Genomic DNA, 22,311 nt, shown 5'->3' on the forward strand with positions numbered 1-22,311 from the left:
TTGTTACTCTCGCACTTTACTTACTCGTACTTTATTCATCTGTTACATCAAAACCCCCCTGAATACTTGTCTGTGAGCATTTACAGTGAATCCTTCATCGAAACTGCTTGTCAACACCTTCTGCTCCTCGTTGGGATTGACATTCTTACTTATCGAAGATACTACGATACACCCCCTATACTTGTGGGTCATCAGCAACCTCGTCCCAAATTATCAAGGACGCTTATTTAAGCAGCTCCGTTGTACCACTCTGCTTTGTGAAACCACACATGCTGTAGTCAGTGAGCTTGATTGGAATTTTAAACCTGGAGTGTGCAGTCCGACCGCCAAACATTATTGATGCTGCAATATTTGATGTAGCGGTTGCGATTGCTATTAGGCCCATGTGACGCACCTTCGCAAGCAACGCCTTGTATAAATACGTCTTCCCTGTGCCTCCTGGACCATCAACAAAAAATGTATGACTTTTTTGGTTCGTCACATGATCCATTATGTCATTGAAACCAGCTAGCTGCTCACTGTTCAAACATTCAATTAGATCTAGATGTTCTTGGTCCGCCGTGACTTGTCTTTCCTCGTATACCTCTCTATAATCAGCCTCATAAGAGCCATCTGTCTCAACCAGATCTGGAAGTCCGTAGCTTCTAATATCCTTACCCATAGAATGCACCAGATCCCTGATATCTCTGAGGACCATCTGCTCAAGTGCCGCCTCATTAGGTTGATCGCGGCGATAGTCCTCAGACATCGATGGTAGATGTTTATTCCACAATTTTCTGATTTTTGTTGCCTCGGAGAATACCAGTATAGTTGCGAACAACCGCCTAAGAGCACAAGGCATCTGAAATGTGGCTGCCTCCGTGATGCAGTCATCAATGGATTTGTCGTGCTCAATGAGGCCTAATTGCTCACATGCCTCTCTGTAGGAACCACATAGCCGGCCATTCACAGTTTTTAAGTCATCAAAGGAAGTGGCACCTCGGACATGACTTAGTAGCACCCGCAAGTAGTACCTCTCTCCTTCAGCCGGGTGTGCATACACCAATCGTCTGATCTGTGATCTCTTATTTTTTCTCTTCTGCCACTTCTTATCTCCGGCAATCCACCTATAGTGTTCTGGAAACTCTCTATACAACCATTTCCACACCTCTGCATATTTATGGTTCATATCAAAGTACTCGGTAAGCATGGATTTAGAAGATGATGGTTTAGCAACAACATCTTCCTGATTATCACACGCTTTCTAGGCAACAGAATGCATGTTGGGCAGATGAAGCTGGAGCTGCAGAACCGAAGGACTAACATCAAACATGTGAAAACAGAAAATCCTATAAATAGCCTCTGGAGGAGATACATAGTGTGCGTCCCTGTACTGGCGAATTTCATTGATGATTCCCCCGTCATTGATGACCTCCTTCTCGAATGCAAATGATGCTTTATCATGCCCTTTGTAGATGTACTTGAACAAATACTTGACGGCCTTGATGCTCGAGCATGCTTCAACATTAATGTGGCAGTTGTATCGCATGAGAAGGAATGGGTTGTATGGGACCACCCATCTATTGTCCAATTATGCTCCTCTTATCTTAACTACACACCCATCCTTCCTTCTTCTATAGATGGGGTATGAATCCTTTCCCTGCTGTGTCTGGCTGCAAAACTGTCGAGGGTAATGGAAGCGACATTGTCCATCAATCATGCAAGGACAGTTTTTCTTCAACAGGCCACAGGGTCCATGCAACATGTGTTTGACAACCAGATCTTGTAGAACAGGAAACTTCTCTTTGTCAGGTATCTCTGCAGATATCACCCGATCATAGTCATCTGGGGTCTTTAACTTGCTATCTGATTTCATAATCAGAAGGATATGCTCATGCGGGAGACCTCTTTTTTGAAACTCGGTGACATGTACATAAGCTGCGACTGCTCCAAAGTGCTTGCCCTTCGTCAATAAGTTCATCATGTCTCGCTTCTTAGCCTTGTAAACTCTTGCAACCAGGTCTAGACGATCTTGTCGCAGCTGCCCAGGTAATAGCTTCTCTGTTATTTCCTCCCAGTACGGGTTGCAAGTCATTGTGATAAAATAATCCGGTTTGCCCCAACGTTGGACTATAGCCATAGCATCAAGGAATCTTCTTTGCATGTCTTTGTCACCGCCTGGAAAAGTTCGCAGGAGAACGATTCTCTTGCCAATCCGATCACCACGTGCCTCGCCAGCATCAATAGTGTCAACCAGACCCTATAGAATAGAAGAAAATCAGAAGATAGAACAGTTCATGCATATTCGTGAAACATTAATAATATCAATTACCTGGTATAGATCAGCTCGTATAGTCTTTTGATTGCTTGGCTTTGAGTACCAGTCAAGCCTCATAGTTTCTATCTTGATGTACATATCAACAGCCCACTGTTCGAAGAGGCGGCCGCCGAACAAAATGATGTTAAAGAGCCCCTTCCGTATCTGTAACTTGAAGCAGTAGTACTCCCTGGCGCTAACAAATCTAGTGGACTGCGCTAGGTTGATAGCATCCTGATATGGGTTACCATCGACGTCATCTACATGCTCAAGTGGTAAAAAAACACAGTTAGTTTGGTTTATGTTTGTAAAATAAATAAAATAAATTTATCAATTATGATCATGCCTGCTGTAGCATGCTCTTCATCGCCTTCTTCGTCGCCCGCAGGTAAATCATTGCGAGTTCATTCGCCAGATGACCTGTTACAGGAAACCGGACGAGGCTATATCCACCATTCGTGTACGTGACTGGTCCAAATAAACCGGGACTGAAGCCCCTTTTTCTACTAGTGGCTCGTCTCTTGCTGAATCTCTAGCAATCAACAACCCCCTGTATTGCCCTGTATTCTGCGAGCTGGGCTCGCCCCTGCAACACCGGTAATAAAATCACTTCAGGTGGGGTTCCCCCCACCATTGAGCTTTCAAAAAAGAAAACAAACACTGGTAGAAAAATGGCCTTTAGTCGCGGTTCGCAACTGCCATTAGTCGCGGTTGCGCAACCGCGACTAATTAAGCGCGACTAAAGGCCCCCCCCTTTAGTCGCGGTTGCTTACGAACCGCGACTAAAGGCCCGTCCACGTGGGCGGCTACCATGCGCCTGGGCGAAGGACCTTTAGTCGCGGTTGGTGTCCCCAACCGGGACTAAAGGCTATTTCGTTAAATTTTTTTAATTCATTTGGATATCTAATTTTTTCACTCCGTTTTTTTTCTTTTTTTTTTCAGAATTTCTCTTATTTCAGTTATTTGCATAGCTTAGTCTCTATCTCTAACTACACTTATCTCTAGTCAAATTACTTACTCGTGGTCAAACTTCCCGCTCGGTCACCCATCCTCCCACTACTCCACCTCTAGCACGCTTAACTTCCGAGTTCCATTCCGTTCCGCATCCAAGTGCTTCGCGCGCATGTATGTGATAGTAGTACCATATCAATCCTATTAACATGTTGATCGATGTCACATTTCTTTATTGTTTGAATTTCAAATAATTGTTTTAATAAATAAAAGTAATGATGTAATAATAATATTGAATAAATAAATAAACATTAACTTTTTAATTTGTATTATTTTTAATTTTATTAATTAATTAAATATTTTTTTTGCCAAACCTAAAATCTAAAAATTTGAAAATCTAAAAATTGGGTAAAAATGATAGTAATCTTTATGCAGAATGAAATTATTAATTTTAGGTTTTAAAAAAATAAAAAAATATAAAATCCATAATTTATAGAAAAAACTAAAATCTTCCTGCTTTTGTATTTCCATTTGGAATTTTGAGAATCTAAAAATTGTCTAACTAGGTTAACCCTGGTGAATCCGGATGTAACTTTTTCCCAGGATTTTTTTGATATATTATACGTTTTTTTCCGACGTCGTATGCAAAAGTTATTGCGGTTTTACCATTTTTAAAACTTTTTTTTGCAAAAAAAATGGAAATTCGAATTTCTTAATTTCTCCGAATAGTAGGTTGCATAACATACAAGAATCTGAAAACAAATTTTTTTTTGAATTTTCTATCATTTTCTTTTGTATTTTACAAACCAAAAAAAGGCGATCCACGGGGGGGGGGTGTGTGCAGGGTGCGTGGGAGTAAAAAAACTCGGAAAAACCTTTAGTCGCGGTTGGGGACACCAACCGCGACTAAAAAGCCTTTAGTCGCGGTTGGTGTCCCCAACCGCGACTAAAGGTTTTTCCGCCGGCCGCCTCCCGAACCGCGACTAAAGGGGTACCCTTTCGTCACGGTTCGAATATTTCCGGGACTAATGGGGGTGGACGGAAGCCTCTTTTTCTACTAGTGAAAGGAGAAATGTTCATATCAAGCACGAGGCAGTTCCAGATGGACTTCAGCATGTTCCTCCGTTCGCGCGCGGCGGAGGTAGTGCCAGGCGGCAGGATGGTTCTGTTGATGCTCGTCAGGGAAACCGACTGCTACACGGACAGGAATACCTACCTGCTGTGGGACCTTTTCTCCGACTCACTGGCCGCACTAGTGGAGGAGGGGCTGGTAGACCATGCCAAGGTAGACGCGTACGACGTACCCTTCTACGTGTCGTGCGCGAGGATGATTGAGGAAGAGGTGCCCAAGGATGGTTCCTTCAGCTTGGACTACGCACGGACCTAGGAGATGGACGCGGGCTGGGGCAGCGACCCCAAGGAGGCAGCCAGGATCGTTTCCATGACGATCATCCATGCTTACCGACCACTTTGGGCGCGAGATCATTGACCGCTGTTCGACAAATACGCCGAGCTTATTCGCGAGGTCATGGAGACAGAGAATGTGAAGGGTGTTCAGATGGGGGTTGTTCTGGTTAGTTGGGTCTTCGCGTGAGCCATTGCTACCTACGACATCTCATGTGTAGTATATTTGTGGTGTGTTCTCGTGAGGTTTAATTACCACATTAATTAACTAGCGCGATGGCCTTTGGTTGGAAGTAGGTATATGGCAGCATAATAGTCGTCTTGAGGCTAATTAGGCTGTACCGGGACTACCTAGTGTTTTACCTTTGTGTTGTGTGCATTTTAGTTATGTAGAGGCTGGGTGTAATGCTTAAAACCTTTTGAGTAATGAAACGTCCTTTATCGAAAAATGTGTGTGTCTGCATATATGGAACTATTGTATGATTGTAATCTACAACTTCGGGCTCTAAGAGGAGAGATGCTGCTCGAAAAACACGCCTACCGTCGGGCCGGTCTCCTGCGTGCCTCTTGCTGCCATCCCGGTCTCCTAAGCTCCACCTCCATGGCGACGTCTGTAGGTCATGAGCTTCAGGGAAAGCTTACCCTCCCGCCTTGCCCCTACCCTCTCTAGTGTTGGCCGCGCCGACGTCATTTTTCGATAAAGGGATCTTTATTACTTAAAGTGTTTAAACAATACATCCAGCCTCTACATTGCCAAGATGCATACAACCTTTTAAGAACAGTGCAAACGACATAAAAGATAAAAAAACAGATAGTAGAAGACTAGGCCAGCAGCTATGACATAGGCGCCGCAATCCTACGTGGTGTCAAAACAAGTTTTAATATTTCATATGTTGAAACTTTTATTTCATGGAAGTATACAAAAGAGATTATCGTAGCAACTTCTTCTAACCACTATGAAATGATTGCAGTATACAAAGTTTCACAACTTTATGTATGGATTTGAAACATGATTAATCATATTCAAACATCATGTGGTATTGGTACATTTACATCGCAAACTATTATCACTTTTATGTGTGTGTTTGCATATATGGAACTATTGTATGATTGGTTGTAGTTGCTTAATCTACAACCTCGGGCTCTAAGAGGAGAGATGCTGCTCGAAGAACACATCTCAGCCGAAAAATATATCACACCAGAATCAAATGCTTCCCTAATATCCGCACTCCTCCCCGATAGATCCCGCGCGCCTTCCATCGGGTTGGTCTCCTGCGCGCCTCTTGTTGTCGTGCCGGGCTCCTAAGCTCCACCTCCATGGTGATGTCTGTAGGTCATGAACTTCAGGGAAAGCTTACGCTCCCGCCTTGCCCCTGCCCTTTTCCGACATTATTTTTTTCGATAAAAAGCTCTTTATTACTTAAAATGTTTAAACAATACATCCGGACTCTACATAGGTAGGATACACACAACCGTTTAAGAACAACACAAACGACATTAAAAAAAACGCATAGTAGAAGACTAGGCCGGCAGCTGTGCCATAGGTGCCGCAATCCTACGGGTGTCATAAACATGTTTTAATATTTCATATGGTGGAACTTCTATTTCATGGAAGTATACAAAAGAGATTATCGTAGCAACTCATTCTAACCACTATGAAATTTTGCAGTATACAAAGCTTCACAAGTTTATGTATGGATTTGAAACATGATTAATCATATTCAAACATCATGTGGTAATGGTAAATTAACATCACAAACTATTATCAATGAAGATGATGATGCTTGTGTAGCTCGAGGGGAGTAATATCGCACAACAGCCCCAAAATTGTTCTTTCCTCATGAATTACAAAAGGGAATGGGGATATTGATATTTTGCAAATAAAATAATATGACAATCTTGCAGATATGTTAACAAAGTTTGTACCAACAGCTGCATTCAAAAAATTCATTCATGGAGTTCTTCGGAGGTAACTACTAAATTTGTAAAGTTGAGGGGAGAAAATTCCTAGAACCACTAGTAGAATATGGGGCTTTAGTCCCTGTTTTTAAGGGCCTTTAGTTCCGGTTTTGCAAGTTCCGGTTGTGCTGTGAACCGGGACTAAAGGGCCTCCAAGTGAATAATTAATTATCATCTGATAATAAAATGTTGCATTTTCTTAAGAGCTTTCCAAGTGATTTCTCATATAGGTTAATGAAACAATTTCAATATTACCAACGTTATATCAAATTGTTATATATATCCCTCATATTTCACATAGCTTCTATTTTGAAGAAACAATCAAGACTATGGAGATCATATAAAGGCTTTTCCATTTGTTAAGATTATACGAAGAATTTCAAGATTATGAATTCTAGAAATGATAGCATTATCTATGAGGAAATGGTAGGAATCAATTATCATACAGTAAATGGGTAGCTTTACTATTACTCCTGAATCTAAACCCTAAACGGTGTACTTAATATAAGTACCAGTTGGGATTAGCTGTTGGAGTTTGTGTTGTCCAAACGTTGTGTAGATCAAAACAATAATCACTACAGGAATCTGCCCAGATGCCGACGGCCGCCGGCCCTCGGCGTAGCACCGCCTAGCCCTCGGCGTATGCTATGCCGACGGTGGCCCTCGGTGTAGCTCCTCGGGGAAGGTAGGCCTCGGCGCTGCCAACGTGGCCCTCGGCGTATCGTCGACCGTCGGCGTAGACGGAGTGGGCCGACGGTTGGCCCACCCGTCGGCGTACGAGCCCTCGGTGTAGCACGTTAACGGGCACAGTCAAGCTGACGGCCGTTATAGCTACGCCGAGGGGGTTGCCGTCGGCGTACGTTGCGACGTGGCACAGCCTGGGCAGCTCTGGCGCCCGCTATGCCGAGGGGGCTGCCGTCGGCGTACGCTGCGACGTGGCGCAGCCTCGGCAGCTCTGTCGCCGGCTACGCCGAGGGGCGGGCCGTCGGCGTACAATGCGACGTGGCGCAGCCTGGGCGCCTCTGGCTCCGGCTACACGAGGGGTTGGCCGTCGGCGTACGGTGACCATTTGGTCCTGGTCGAGCCTATGCCGAGGGGATAGCCGTCGGCGTAGCTGTGCAATTTTTCCAGATTTTTGCTGTTTCGGCTATTCCCAGGTTTGCACAGTTAAATAGCACATAAATTCACAAATATTTCACAGGAACTTCACAGGAGCCTCACATGAAGTGCAAATATACATAACATGAAGTGCATGAAATGCAAATAGGTACAAATCTCTCATAACATTGCATACATAGTGTCATAGTGCCATAGGTTGCATACATAGTACCATAGTGTGCATAAGATACATGGGACAACTAGAGGAGCTCGTCGCCGCTAAACACCGGCCCGGTCGGATGCCTTCCAGTAGAAGCTGCGGAAGAACCACCAAGAGAAGTACTGGGAGAAGTACCGGGAGAAGCACCGGGAGAAGGACCACCATGATGAACCGGTGTCATCTCCCTCCCACCACCCTGGTTTCCGGAATATCTCGTTCCCTACACACATGTTCTCAAGATGTTAGCTACTTGCGAGGCAAAGGAAAGTCGTAGTATTCGTTTTGGCGAAGAACTTACCGTTGTTCTCCCATAGTATGTCGCAGCGAAACTTTCCTTCGATGGCATGAGTGGCGCCGGCCCCGGCAAGGGAGGCCACGGCCCTAACTCCACTGTCTGTCTAGTTTCCTTGGCCATCATCGACGTCTGCAAGATAGTTTACATGTCAGTCTTTGCAGAAATGAAGCATCAAACTAGGGGACTTGTCATCATTTGCGAAAAGAAAGGTTGGAACTTACATGTATATATGTCATGTACTCCTGGAACTCCTTCTGCTGCCGGTTATAGGCCACCTGATATTCTTCATAAGCGGCCATGTAGGCCGCCTCGAAGTCAGGCTACAATTTCAGAAATTCATATCTCGTTAGCACTTAGCCATGTATCAATGAAAGTCGGAAAGAGGATGGAAATGAGGGTAACTTACGTCGTATGCGGGTCGCCGAGGCTGGCGACGAGGCGGGAGAGGGGGGCTGTCCTTGGTGAGGCCCGCCTTGAGACGCGTGAAGGTCGTGGTGAGGGTATGCTTGACGGCCTTGTTAAGCATGGCGAGACGGCCATGCGGCAACCCTCCGGACGACAGGACCAACGACTCCTCGTCGACCTCCGCGCTCATGGGGTCATCCACCTCCGGGTGACGATGCCTCACCATCTCGCAGTAGTTCTCGACGTCCTCGGCGTAGGTGCCGAAGTACTCAGGGAGCGAGGGCTGAGGCTGCGAGAGATCGGGCTTCTTAAGCCGCATCTTGTTGTATATCTCGAGGTCAGACATCTCCTCCTCGGGTCCTAACGCGGCCCTCTGCATCGCGAAAGGAAATGTTGTGAGTACCAACTTTGAACCTGAAGGAAAATAAAATGTATACATACCATCTTCCCCTTGTAGCGCTCGTAGCTGAGGTTTCCCCCACAGTGTGTGCCACCGTCGCCTCGGTTCTCCGCGTTCCGCCTCGCCACGGCTGCAAAGTCCTCGTCCATCTTGAGCCACCTCGTCCTAACCATCTCCTCCCATGCCTCGGCATGCGGCTCGGCCCAATCGGGGATAACCTGAAAATGCAATACTCAACTCAATCTAATGCAATTGCAACTTAGTAGCAATGTAGAATCTCATTGACATTTTACTCACCGACATGTAGTCCTCCACCGTCATCTCGTACTCGGCCTTAGCATTCTTACCGACAATGTCCGGCTTATGGACCCTCTCGCCTCTCTCTGCCCAGAAGTGACCCGCGGACGTGATCCTTTGGTTGTACCATACCTGCGGTGTCAACCTCTCACAAGTCGCCCGCAAAGTCCTGTTCGCGTCCGTCTCCTCAACCTCGGGCGCCACACGATAAAAACACTTCAATCATGCAAAAAACAATTGTGAGATTCATGAGTTAGAACATTGGGGTCATCAAATATGAACGAAGCTCGAGAAAATATGTCTTACCCAAAACTTTCTCATCACGGCCTCAGCAGCCGTCGGGAAGCCTACGCCAGGGGCACTCACGTAGTCCGTCCAAGTAGTGGCTAGCTTCTTCTCGCCAGCTGGGACAGTGCCGAGGGGATAGTACTTGCCCGGCCAGAACTTCCTAAGCAAAGCTCCAATCATGCTGCTAGGCAGGCGCCCCTTGACCCCCGGAGGAAATGTCCAATTGCTGCACATGAAAATCAAACATTAGCACATGAAAATCAAACATTAGTACATGAAAATCGAAATTGCCAAATTAGTACACTTACTCAGGGCCAGCAGGAATAATAAGGGTCTTCGCCTCATGGGTCTTAGGCTCCTTCCTCTCGTCGGGGACTCTCGCTTCCCCACGAATCTTCAGTGGCTTCAGCCGCCCATCCTCCTCCGGAGTCTCAAACCCGCGGCTAGAGTCCTCCTCAGCTCTAGACTCCGTCTCCGCCTCCTCTCTAGACGTCCCCTCCAAAAAGAACCCGGAAGCAACGTCGCCTGAAGCCGAGGGTGGTGGCTCAAAGTCCGGTCCTCCCCAGCCACCTCCACCTCCACCTCCAGCTCCTCCCAAGCCACCTCCACCTCCACCTCCACCTCCTCCCAAGCCACCTCCACCTCCAGCTCCACCACCTCGTCCCCGTCCTCATCCTCGTCCTCGTCCTCCTCCTCCTCCCGCGTCGTCCTCGTAACGCGGATTGCGACGCGGTGCCCTCTCACTCCTTCTAACATTGTTCTTGCGTTGTTGCATCTTCTTAAGCAAGCTCGATGAGTCCTCCTTGCCGCCGCTCATATTGTTCAATCACCTGCATTGAGAAAGAGAAAACAATTAAGAAGCATGTTGAAAAATATATAAATAGTAAGCATAAAGACACTAAACAATTAAGAAGCATGTTGGAAAATATATAAATACTAAGCATAAAGATACTAAACAATAAAGAAGCATGTTGAAAAAAATATAAATACTAAGCATAAAGATACTAAACAAATAAGAAGCATGTTGAAATATAAACACATAAAAGACCCTCACCAGCCGTCATCAATCTCATCGTCAATCTCATTTTGTTTCTCCTTGCCACTATCACTATCACTATCTTTTGAGTAGTAAGTTGGATCTTGATAGACGGGTGGAGGCTCATCATCGCTATCATCTTCCACTTGTAACTTCTCGAGCATATCTATGTCCTTTAGATCCACCACTGACTCACCACGAGTTTCTGCATCGTTCCTGAGGTCCTCTTCAAGAACACATTCTAACTCAAAGTGCCCGAAGTCCTCTTCCTCTTGATAGAAAACTCCCTTGTATGTTACAGGGTCAATGTTGTTGTAATCGTCCTCGGAGGGAATCGGTAGGTTACCATGTGGCGATACCTGGAACACGACTTCCCAGCCGTTGAGGGCCGCTTTCTGGCATGGGTACGGCAAATAATAAACTTGCTTGGCTTGGTGAGCAACAATATAGACATCAGCTCCGGTATAGGTGGTGGAAGACTTAACTTCAACTAACCCAATGGACTTGGTAATTCTCTGTCCACCTCTTGGGTCGAACCAATGACACTTGAACACAACGAGATTGAGTTGTTTGTTTGTACGATTGAAGGTCAGCTCGTATACATTCTCTAACCTCCCGTAGTAATCAAAGGTATCGGATCCTTTAGTGAAGACACCAGTATTTATCGTTTTTGGATTCGCCCGGCCCTTCTGGTGTGTCTCTGTATGGAATCGAAACCCATTCACGTCATACTTCTCATACTTCATGACGTCACGGTTACAACCTTGGGAAACACATCTCAACTCATCTGTCATCTCAACGTTTGCATCAGCTCCCTACAAGCACGGTTCAAATTTGTTGTGTGCATTAGTTACGTGGAATAACAGGGACAAGTCACATATTGGTAGGTAAGAGGGACAGCTTAGACATTACTTTTTTCATGAACCAAGACACAAAGTTTATTTTTACTTCGGGAGCACCCTCTTTCAGTAGAGTGTCCAACTCCGCGCCCGTGGCATCGCACGGAAGCCACCACTGTTCATCCGTGAATTCGCTGAAAGGATACAATAAGCATTAGACCGAGTTGAGTGTAGGTGATCGAAACTAGATACAATAAGCATTACACCATGTTACCTAATGAAATCGTGACCGCCATCGTCGTCGTCCCCCCCACCACTTCCTTCATGTTCATAAGCACATAGAGCATTATGCAATCCTTCTCTTCCCTCTCCAATCTATATTTTTGTCCTTTACCAGCCTTGCCACCGGGACATTGGAATAGTTGAAGCTTGGGGTCATTCATGGGCACATCGACATTGTAACGAGAGACCGGGTTATGCAGAGTGGGAACTTCATCAGGATAGTACGTTGTTGCGGCATCTGCCATCTCCCGAAGGCACGTTGCCTCAGCTATGCATGCTTCAATCTTGGCTTTGTTTCCAGTTATCTTCCGAATATACTTGAACTCTCTCTCAATACAAAACTGCCACCAAAACTGCATTGGGCCACCCAAGAGTGCCTCGTTTGCGAGGTGCACAATGAGATGTGCCATCGGAGTAAAGAAGCCTGGCGGAAAGATCATCTCTAAATTGCATAGCAACTCCGGCACTTGAACTTGCAGCTTCTCAATAACCTTAGGACATATCTGCTTAGCACAAAGCGTGCGGAAGAAATGGCTCAACTCCACGAGCACTCGCCATATTTTCTCGGGGAGATACCCTCGAAGCATCACCGGCATCAGCCGCTCAATCCATATATGATAGTCGTGACTCTTGAGCCCGGTGACTTTTCCCGTCGAAAGATTGACTCCCTTGCTCATATTCGAACAATAACCATCAGGGAACATCACAACGTATTTTAGCCACTTGAATGCCTCCTTCTTTTGGATGGAATCAAGGCAGAAGTCGGCGTGCGGCTTGAACCAATTCTTTCGACGGCCAGTAGGACGTTGCATGTGTAATTTCTTCCTATCACAGAGCTTCTCAACATCGACTCTAGCCTTGACATTATCCTTTGACTTCCCGGGAATGTTTAGGCACGTGTGAAATAAGGACTCCGCGACATTCTTTACGGTGTGCATCACATCGATGTTATGGGGAAGTTCGAGGTCCTTGTAATACTCGAGCTTCGTTAAGGCTGCCTCGTGAGTCCAGTTGTGTGTTACACCATATCCCTCAAATTGATGGCCAGCTTCCGATGCCGCTGGCACGAGAGCACGTAGCTCGGCATCAATAGCTATACCATCGAACTTTGGCACCTCTGTTACTTCATGCACAATTTTGCCTTTCTTGAAGTTCTTTTTGTCTTCTCTGAACGGATGCCTCCGTTTGAGGTACTGCTGATTCGTGTCAAACGCAACATACTTGCGACCCTTATTTAGCCAAAGGAACTCAAGTCGATGCCTGCACACTGGGCGTGGCCATTTACCAGCTGTACACCATCCGCATGTTAGGGCGTACCCGGGCATGTCATGCATGGTATACTGCAACCAAACTTTCATGCAGAAGTTTGTCTTCGATGCTCGGTCGTACGTCAACGTCCCGAGGTGCCAAGAGTGGTTCAAATCATCCACAATCGGCTGCATGTAGACACTCAAGTTCTTCCCCGGGTAATGGGGCCCTGGAATGATCAGCGACAGAAACATGGTCTTCCTCGTCATTAGGACTCCGGGAGGGAGATTGAGCGGAATTACAAACACGGGCCAACAACTGTAATTGGAATTCGACATACCATATGGATTGAAGCCATCTGTAGCTATCGCAATTCTGACATTCCGAGCATCTGCTGCCCTATGGGGGTATTTTCTATCAAAGTTCTTCCATGCATTGCCATCAGATGGATGTCCCATCTTCGTCCGCCCCTGATTGTCCTTTATTCGAGTCCCCATCTTGTGCCACATCATCTGTTTGGCGGTCTCCTCGCCAAGTAAAGCCGCTGGATTCTTTTTATGAATGGGAGATACCGAAGAATCGACTTTGCGATCTTTGACTGCCTCACCTGACCATCCTTTCCCGTTACCTCTTCATACCTAGAGGCCTTACAAATGGGACAGTACTTGTCCTCCGCAAACTGTTTCCAAAAGAGAACACAACCTTTTTCACAACAGTCTATCCTTTGATAATCCATGTTGAGTGCCGACATGAGTTGCCTCGTCTCGTGCAGGCTTTTAGGCAGACAATGCCCTTTGGGCAACATGTTACCAGTTGTTCTCAGACTTGCTTCGAAGCCGTCACGGGTGGTGTTGTACCGGGTCTTGTCGGCTAGACATTGGGAGATGGCATCGAGCTGAGAAATCTCGGCGCCATCGTACAGAGGCGTCTTAGCAGCGGCTATCATATCATAGAAGGCCTTCGCGGCCGGCTCGGTTCCTCCGGTTCGGGAGGTTCCTCCGGTTCTGGCGGTTCCTCCCGTGAAGGTGGCGACTCTGGCATGTGGGCATCGACAAGATCATCTAGAAAGTCTCTAACCCCATCGTACTCATTGCCATTGAGCCGCTGCCGCATCACCTCACCTCTGTCACGTTCGTGCTCATCAAAGTCGATCTGCGTGACGTAACGAGGCATATACCCATATTGCAGAAGGTGTTTAAACATGTCATCCTTTCCACGACGGTGATGCTTCAAGCAACGATTGCACGGGCAAAGTGGCTGAACCTTCTGTTTTGTACCACGCGCCAACTCCTTCACTAAATGCCAAGTCTTCCTTATCCACTCATCTGTTTTATTAGTCGCACTAACACGGCCGGTGTACATCCATCCATTATCAGCCATCCTCTGCTCTATTGGAAGCCAAACGACAAGCATAGCATTTATATCAAATAGGAAAATGCATCATATTTTAATTTTTTTAACAGGCAAAACGAATGCATCAACCTACATCTCTACTAGGTGGGCTCCTAGCAGCCGCCGGATCCGTAGATTGAGTACGTTCTCCATGCTCTACCCCAGTCCGAGTCAAAATTTCGGTAGCACCTCCCCGCTGCTCTCCCGATACACGTCTCGCCCAAAAGACAAGAGGATGTGCATCCGGAGAACAACGGTGAGGCGCTGCCGAAATCCTGACTCGGACCGGAGCAGAGCATGGAGAACGTACCCAACTACGGATCCGCCGACTCTCCCGTAAATGCCGCAAGCGTTACGGTTGAAAATATGCCGACCACTAATGCATATTTATCCGCGTAACGCTTGAGGACGGGAACTGACACCTAGGTTACGCAACTTGACTTGGAAAATGAATCTAGTGAGATAAATAAAATGCGGAGAAGAAGTTCAAAATTTTGCTCACCCTCGGCTGTAGAGGAAGTAGTGGAACAACCGAGTGTCGATGTCGGCGACCGTCGAGAAGCGCGTCAAGATCCGGGATCGTCACGCCGGGGTGCTCACGACGAGGCGGTCACGGCATAGCCTATTACAAATCCATGTTATTAGAACAAATTCACATTTGCATTTCTATTTCCATTCACATTCACATTTCTATTTCACATGCACATTACACATTACAAATCCGGGATCGTCATTTCTATTTCACATTCACATTTCTATTTCACATTCACATTACACATTACAAATACGGGATCGTCATTTCTATTCACATTCACATTACACATTACACATTTCTATTTCAACTATACACATTTCTATTTCAACCAATACTAAAGCAAAACAAAAATGAAAAAAAAGAGGTAAATCACTTACCATCTGCGGGACAAGTGGCGACGGGAGGAGGGGGCCGGGGGCCAGAGGAGGCTGGCAGGAGGCGGCGTGGGGTGGAGGGGGGCGGGGCCAGAGGAGGAGCGGGAGGAGGGGCCGGGGCCAGAGGAGGCAGCTGCGGTAGCGGGCACGAGGTGGCGACGGGAGGAGGGGGCCGGGGCCAGAGGAGGCGGCGGCGGGCAGGAGGCGGCGACGGGAGGAGGGGGCAGGTGCCAGAGGAGGCGGGTAGGAGGCGGCGACGGGAAGGTGGCGGGCGAGAGGAGGAGCGGGGCCGGCGGCGAGGGGCTCGGGTGAGGTGGAGGGGCGGCGGCGAGGGGCTCGGGTGAGGAGGGGGCGGCGGCGAGGGGCTCGGGTGAGGAGGAGGGGCGGCGGCGCGGGGCTCAGGTGAGGAGAGGAGGGCGCGGCGGCGCAGGTGAGGAGGGTGCGGGGGAGAGAAAGGAGTGCGTTTTTTGCGGGGCTCAGGTGCGGTGCGGGCCGATTTGGGTAAGAAACCCTATCTACCCCGACGGCCACCCTCGGCTTAGCTGGGACATAGCTACACCGAGGGCCACCCTCGGCATACTTTTTTTTTCTTTTTTTCTTTGCCAACTGTAAACCCTCAGGTCTTGGAAGTGGTGCTAACGCTAGCCACGGCATTTCTCATTGCTGCTGTGCTAGCTACCGTGTCGTTCTTCGTGTGCCTGCGGCGTCGGTTTGCTGAGGTGCATGAAGATTGGGAGGACGAGTTCGGCCCGCATCGATCGGTTTGCTGCTAGGGTTTCCCTCACTACACCGAGGGCTAATTGACGAAGTCACCACTAGCTCCGTTTACTTTGCCAACTGTGCAAAACGGGGCCGCCGGGACATGCGGTATGGCCGTATGATGGCGTGTAACTCACACGTTCGTTGGGAACCCCAAGAGGAAGGTATGATGCGCACAGCAGCAAGTTTTCCCTCAGAAAGAAACCAAGGTTTATCGAACCAGGAGGAGCCAAGAAGCACGTTGAAGGTTGTGTAGGATAACGTTGCATAGAAAACAAAAATTTTCCTACCGCGAACACGCAATCCAAGCCAAGATGCAATCTAGAAGACGGTAGCAACGAGGGGGTATCGAGTCTCACCCTTGAAGAGATTCCAAAGCCTACAAGAGGAGGCTCTTGTTGCTGCGGTAGACGATCACTTGCCGCTTGCAAAAGCGCGTAGAAGATCTTGATCACGATCGGTTCCGGCGCCACGAACGGGCAGCACCTCCGTACTCGGTCACACGTTCGGTTGTTGATGAAGACGACGTCCACCTCCCCGTTCCAGCGGGCAGCGGAAGTAGTAGCTCCTCTTGAATCCGACAGCACGACGGCGTGGTGTCGGTGGCGGTGAAGAAGTCCGGCGGAGCTTCGCTAAGCTACGCGGGAGATATGGAGGAGAGGGGGGCGGCTAGGGTTTGGGAGGGGGTGGCCGGCCACTTCAATGGGGCGGCCAGCTTGTGGTCTTGGGGTGGCCGGCCCCCTCCCCTTGGCCCCTCATTATATAGGTGGATTCCCAAGAGTTGGTCTCCAAGTCTTCGAATAAGACCCGAACCAAAAACCTCCCATAAAAAGGGGAAACCTAGCCCAACTAGGACTCCCACCAAAGGTGGGATTTCCACCTCCCATATGGGGGTGTGGCCGGCCCCCTAAGGGGGAGTCCACTTGGGACTCCTCCCCCACTATGGTTGGCCGGCCATGGAGGTGGAGTCCCATGTGGACTCCACCTTCCTTGGTGGTTTCTTCCGGACTTTTCTAGAACCTTCTAGAACCTTCCATAGAACCTTCCGCGACATTTTAATTCACATAAAATGACATCCTATATATGAATCTTATTCTCCGGACCATTCCGGAACTCCTCGTGATGTCCGGGATCTCATCCGGGACTCCGAACAAATATTCAAACTCCATTCCATATTCAAGTACTACCATTTCAACATCCAACTTTAAGTGTGTCACCCTACGGTTCGTGAACTATGCGGACATGGTTGAGTACTCACTCCGACCAATAACCAATAGCGGGATCTGGAGATCCATAATGGCTCCCACATATTCAACGATGACATTAGTGATCGAATGAACCATTCACATACATTACCAATTCCCTTTGTCACGCGATATTTTACTTGTCCGAGGTTTGATCTTCGGTATCACTTTATACCTTGTTCAACCTCGTCTCCTGACAAGTACTCTTTACTCGTACCGTGGTATGTGGTCTCTTATGAACTTATTCATATGCTTGCAAGACATTAGATGACATTCCACCGAGAGGGCCCAGAGTATATCTATCCGTCATCGGGATGGACAAATCCCACTGTTGATCCATATGCTTCAACTCATTCTTTCCGGATACTTAATCCCACTTTTATAGCCACCCATTTACGCAGTGGTGTTTGGTGTAATCAAAGTACCTTTCCGGTATAAGTGATTTATATGATCTCATGGTCATAAGGACTAGGTAACTATGTATCGAAAGCTTATAGCAAATAACTTAATGACGAGATCTTATGCTACGCTTAAATGGGTGTGTCCATTACATCATTCATATAATGATATAACCTTGTTATTAATAACATCCAATGTTCATGATTATGAAACTAATCATCCATTAATCAACAAGCTAGTTTAAGAGGCATACTAGGGACTTCTTGTTTGTCTACATATCACACATGTACTAATGTTTCGGTTAATACAATTCTAGCATGATATATAAACATTTATCATAAACATAAAGATATAAATAATAACCACTTTATTATTGCCTCTAGGGCATATCTCCTTCAGTCTCCCACTTGCACTAGAGTCAATAATCTAGATTACATTGTAATATACCTAACACCCATGGCATTCTGGTGTTGGTCATGCTTTGCCCTAGGGAGAGCTTTAGTCAACGGATCTGCTACATTCAGATCAGTGTGTACTTTGCAAATCTTTACTTCTCCATCTTCGATGTACTCGCGAATCGAGTGGTAACGCAGCTTGATATGCTTCAGCCTCTTGTGTGACCTTGGCTCTTGTGCATTGGCGATGGCACCCATGTTATCACAGTAAATGATTAATGGGTCCAATGCACTAGGAACCACACCGAGCTCTACAATGAACCTCTTCATCCATACCGCTTCGATGAAGCCTCTGAAGCCGCTTATGTACTCTGATTCTGTTGAAGACTTCGCCACCGTGCACCGCTTCGAGCTTGCCCAGCTTATCAGCAGCACCATTCAATATAAACACGTACCCAGATTGTGACTTAGAGTCATCAGGATCAGTGTTCCAACTTGCATCGGTGTAACTTGTTACAACGAGCTCTTGGTCACCTCCATAACAAAGAAACATATCCTTAGTTCTTTTCAAGTACTTCAGGATATTCTTGACCGATGTCCAGTGTTCCATTCCTGGATCACTTTGATATCTGCTAGTCAAACTAACAAAGATGTGCTATATCCGGTCTAGTACATAGCATGGCATACATGATAGATCCTACTGCCGAGGCATAGGGGATTTTACTCATCCTTTCTCTTTCTTCTGCCGTAGCCGGTCCTTGAGTCTTACTCAAGACTTTGCCTGGTAACATAGGTAAGAACCCTTTCTTACTTTCGTCTATTCTAAACTTTTTTAGAATCTTGTCCAGATATGTACTCTGTGATAGCCCTATTAGGCGTCTTGATCTATCTCTATAAATCTTGATGCCTAATATATACGATGCTTCACCAAGGTCTTTCATTGAAAAACTATTATTCAAATAACCTTTAACACTGCTTAATAGTTCTATATCATTCCCGATCAACAATATGTCATCTACATATAATATCAGGAATGCTACAGAGCTCCCACTCACTTTCTTGTAAATACAGGCCTCTCCATGACACTGTATAAACCCGAAGTCTTTGATCACCTTATCAAAGCGTCAGTTCCAACTTCTCGATGCTTACTTCAGTCCATAGATTGAACGCTGAAGTTTGCATACTTTGTCAGCATTTTTAGGATCGACAAAACCTTTGGGTTGTACCATATACAACTCTTCCTCAATGTCTCCATTAAGGAACGCCGTTTTGAAATCCATCTGCCAAATCTCATAATCGAAAAATGCAGCTATTGCTAACAAAATCCTCACAGATTTTAGCTTCGCTACAGGTGAGAAAGTCTCATCGTAGTCAACTCCTTGAATTTGTCGGAAACCCTTTGCGACAAGTTGAGCTTTATAAACAGTAATATTACCATCAGCATCTGTTTTTCTTTTGAAGATCCATTTATTCTCGACAGCCTTTCGGCTATCAGGTAAGTCTACCAAAGTCCATACTTTGTTATCATACATGGATCCCATTTCGGATTTCATGGCTTCTTGCCATTTGTTGGAATCTGGGCTCATCATCGCGTCTTCATACGTCGCAGGGTCCTCATCATTGTTATCCACAATCATGACATTTAGACAAGGATCATACCAATCAGGAGTGGCACGTTCCCTTGTCGATCTGCGAGGTTCAGTAGTTTCCTCGTTGGAAGTTTCATGATCATTATTATTAGCTTCCTCTGTTGCTGATGTAGGCGGTACAGGTACAACTTCCGGTACTGCGCTACTCTGATCAACGAGTATAGATTCATCAATCTCATCGAGTTCTACTTTTCTTCCAGTCACTTCTTTAGTGAGAAATTCTTTCTCAAGAAAGGTTCCGTTCTTAGCAACAAAGATTTTGCCTTCGGATCTGTGATAGAAAGTGTACCCTATAGTTTCCTTAGGGTATCCTATGAAGACGCATTTCTCCGCTTTGGGTTCTAGCTTGTCCGGTTGTAACTTCTTTACATAGGCTTCGCAACCCCAAACTTTCAGGAACGACAGCTTAGGTTTCTTATTAAACCATAATTCATACGGTGTCGTTTCTACGGATTTTGATGGTGCTCTATTTAAAGTGAATGCGGCTGTCTCTAATGCATAACTCCAAAATGATAACGGCAAATCAGTAAGAGACATCATAGAATGAACCATATCTAAGAGAGTTCGATTACGACGTTCGGACACACCGTTACGTTGAGGTGTTCCCGGCGGTGTCAATTGTGAAAGTATTCCGCATTTCTTTAAATGCATGCCAAACTCATAACTCAGATATTCACCTCCACGATCAGATCGTAGAAATTTAATCTTCTTGTTACGTTGATTTTCTACTTCACTTTGAAATTCCTTAAACTTCTCGAAAGTTTCGGATTTATGTTTCATGAAATAGATATACCCATATCTACTCAGATCATCTGTGAAGGTTAGAACATAACGATAACCACCGCGCGATGCTACGCTCATTGGTCCGCACACATCGGTATGTATGATTTCCAATAAGTCAGTAGCTCGCTCCATCATACCAGAAAATGGAGTCTTTGTCATTTTTTCCCATTAGACATGCTTCGCATCTATCAAGTGACTCAAAGTCAAGTGATTCAAGTAATACATCAGTATGGAGTTTCTTCATGCGTTTCACTCCAATATGACCAAGACGACAGTGCCACATATAAGTAGAATTATCATTCAGTTTAATTCGCTTAGCATCAATGTTATGTATATGCGTATCACTACTATCGAGATCTAACAGAAATAAGCCATTCTTTTGTGGTGCTCGACCATAAAAGATATTATTCATAAAAATAGAACAACCATTATTCTCAGACTTGAATGAATAACCGTCTTGCATTAAACAAGATCCAGATATAATGTTCATGCTCAACGTAGGTACATAATAGCAATTATTTAGGCTTAAAACTAATCCCGAAGGTAGATGTAGAGGAAGTGTGCCGACTGCGATCACATTGACCTTGGATCCGTTTCCAACGCGCATCGTCACTTCATCCTTCAAAGCTTGTCGTTTATTCTTTAGTTCCTGTTTCGAGTTACAAATATGAGCAACCGAACCAGTATCAAATACCCAGTACTAGAACGAGAACCATTTAAATGAACATCTATAACCTGAATATCAGAGATCCCGTCTATCTTCTTCTTGACTAGGCCGCTCTTCAGATCAGCCAGATACTTGGAGCAATTACGCTTCCAGGGTCCCTTCTCCTTGCGATAATAGCACTCAAGCATCGGGCTTAGGGCCGTTCTTAGGTTTCATAGGAGGCGTGGCAGCTTTCTTGCCACCCTTCTTGAATTTTCCCTTAGACTTGCCCTGTTTCTTGAAACTGGTGGTCTTGTTGACCATCAACACTTGGTGCTCTTTCTTGATCTCAATCTCAGCAGCTTTTAGCATGCCAAAGAGTTCAGGTAACTCCTTGTTCATGTTCTGCATATTGTAGTTCATCACAAAGTTCTTGTAACTTGGTGGCGTGATTGAAGGACACGATTAATCCCGATCTGTTAGGAATCACTATTCCCAAGTCACTGAGTTTCTTCGCATGCCCGGTCATGGCGAGCATGTGCTCACTAACGGAGCTGCCTTCTTCCATCATACAGCTGAAGAAATGTTTCGATGCTTCATAGCATTCCACGGCCGCATGAGTCTCGAATATAGCTTTCAGCTCATTCATCAACTCATGAGGATCATGGTGCTCAAAACGTTTTTGAAGATCGGATTCCAGACTGCACAGGATGGCACACTGAACTTGAGAGTACCGAGTTTTCCGAGTTGCGTAAACAGCTTTTACTTCATCGGTTTCATCTTCTGCAGGAGGGTCACCTAGCGGTGCATCAAGCACAAATTGCAGATTTCCGCCAGAGGGGAATATCCTCACCTGACGGAACCAGTCGGTGTAGTTGCTAACGTTGCTCTTAAGTTTATATTTCTATAGGAACCGATTAAAATTGATTGGGGACGCCATCTCTACAACATATATTTGCAATAGTTTAGACTAAGTTTATGACAAATTGAGTTCAAATTTTAATTCAACATAATTAAAAACCTAAGTGAACTCCCACTCAAAACAATATCCCTCGCATTGTCTTAGTGATTACACGAACCAAATCCACCGCACCTAAACCCGATCATCACGAGAAAA

General features: G+C 46.1%; 1 protein-coding gene across 1 annotated transcript; it reads right to left on the reverse strand.

Moving 5' to 3' along the window:
- Positions 1-223: 223 nt before the first annotated feature.
- LOC139833152 (uncharacterized) lies at positions 224-2,693 on the reverse strand. Its single transcript, XM_071823332.1, has 4 exons — positions 2,643-2,693; positions 2,312-2,530; positions 1,757-2,239; positions 224-1,225 (listed from the first exon to the last, which is right to left on the reverse strand). Exons 1-4 carry the CDS (start codon positions 2,691-2,693, stop codon positions 224-226), a joined length of 1,755 nt encoding a protein of 584 aa, XP_071679433.1.
- Between the last annotated feature and the right edge of the window lie 19,618 nt (positions 2,694-22,311).

Source organism: Lolium perenne, chromosome 7, assembly GCF_019359855.2.
Source record: "Lolium perenne isolate Kyuss_39 chromosome 7, Kyuss_2.0, whole genome shotgun sequence".
Classification (NCBI taxonomy): domain Eukaryota; kingdom Viridiplantae; phylum Streptophyta; class Magnoliopsida; order Poales; family Poaceae; genus Lolium; species Lolium perenne.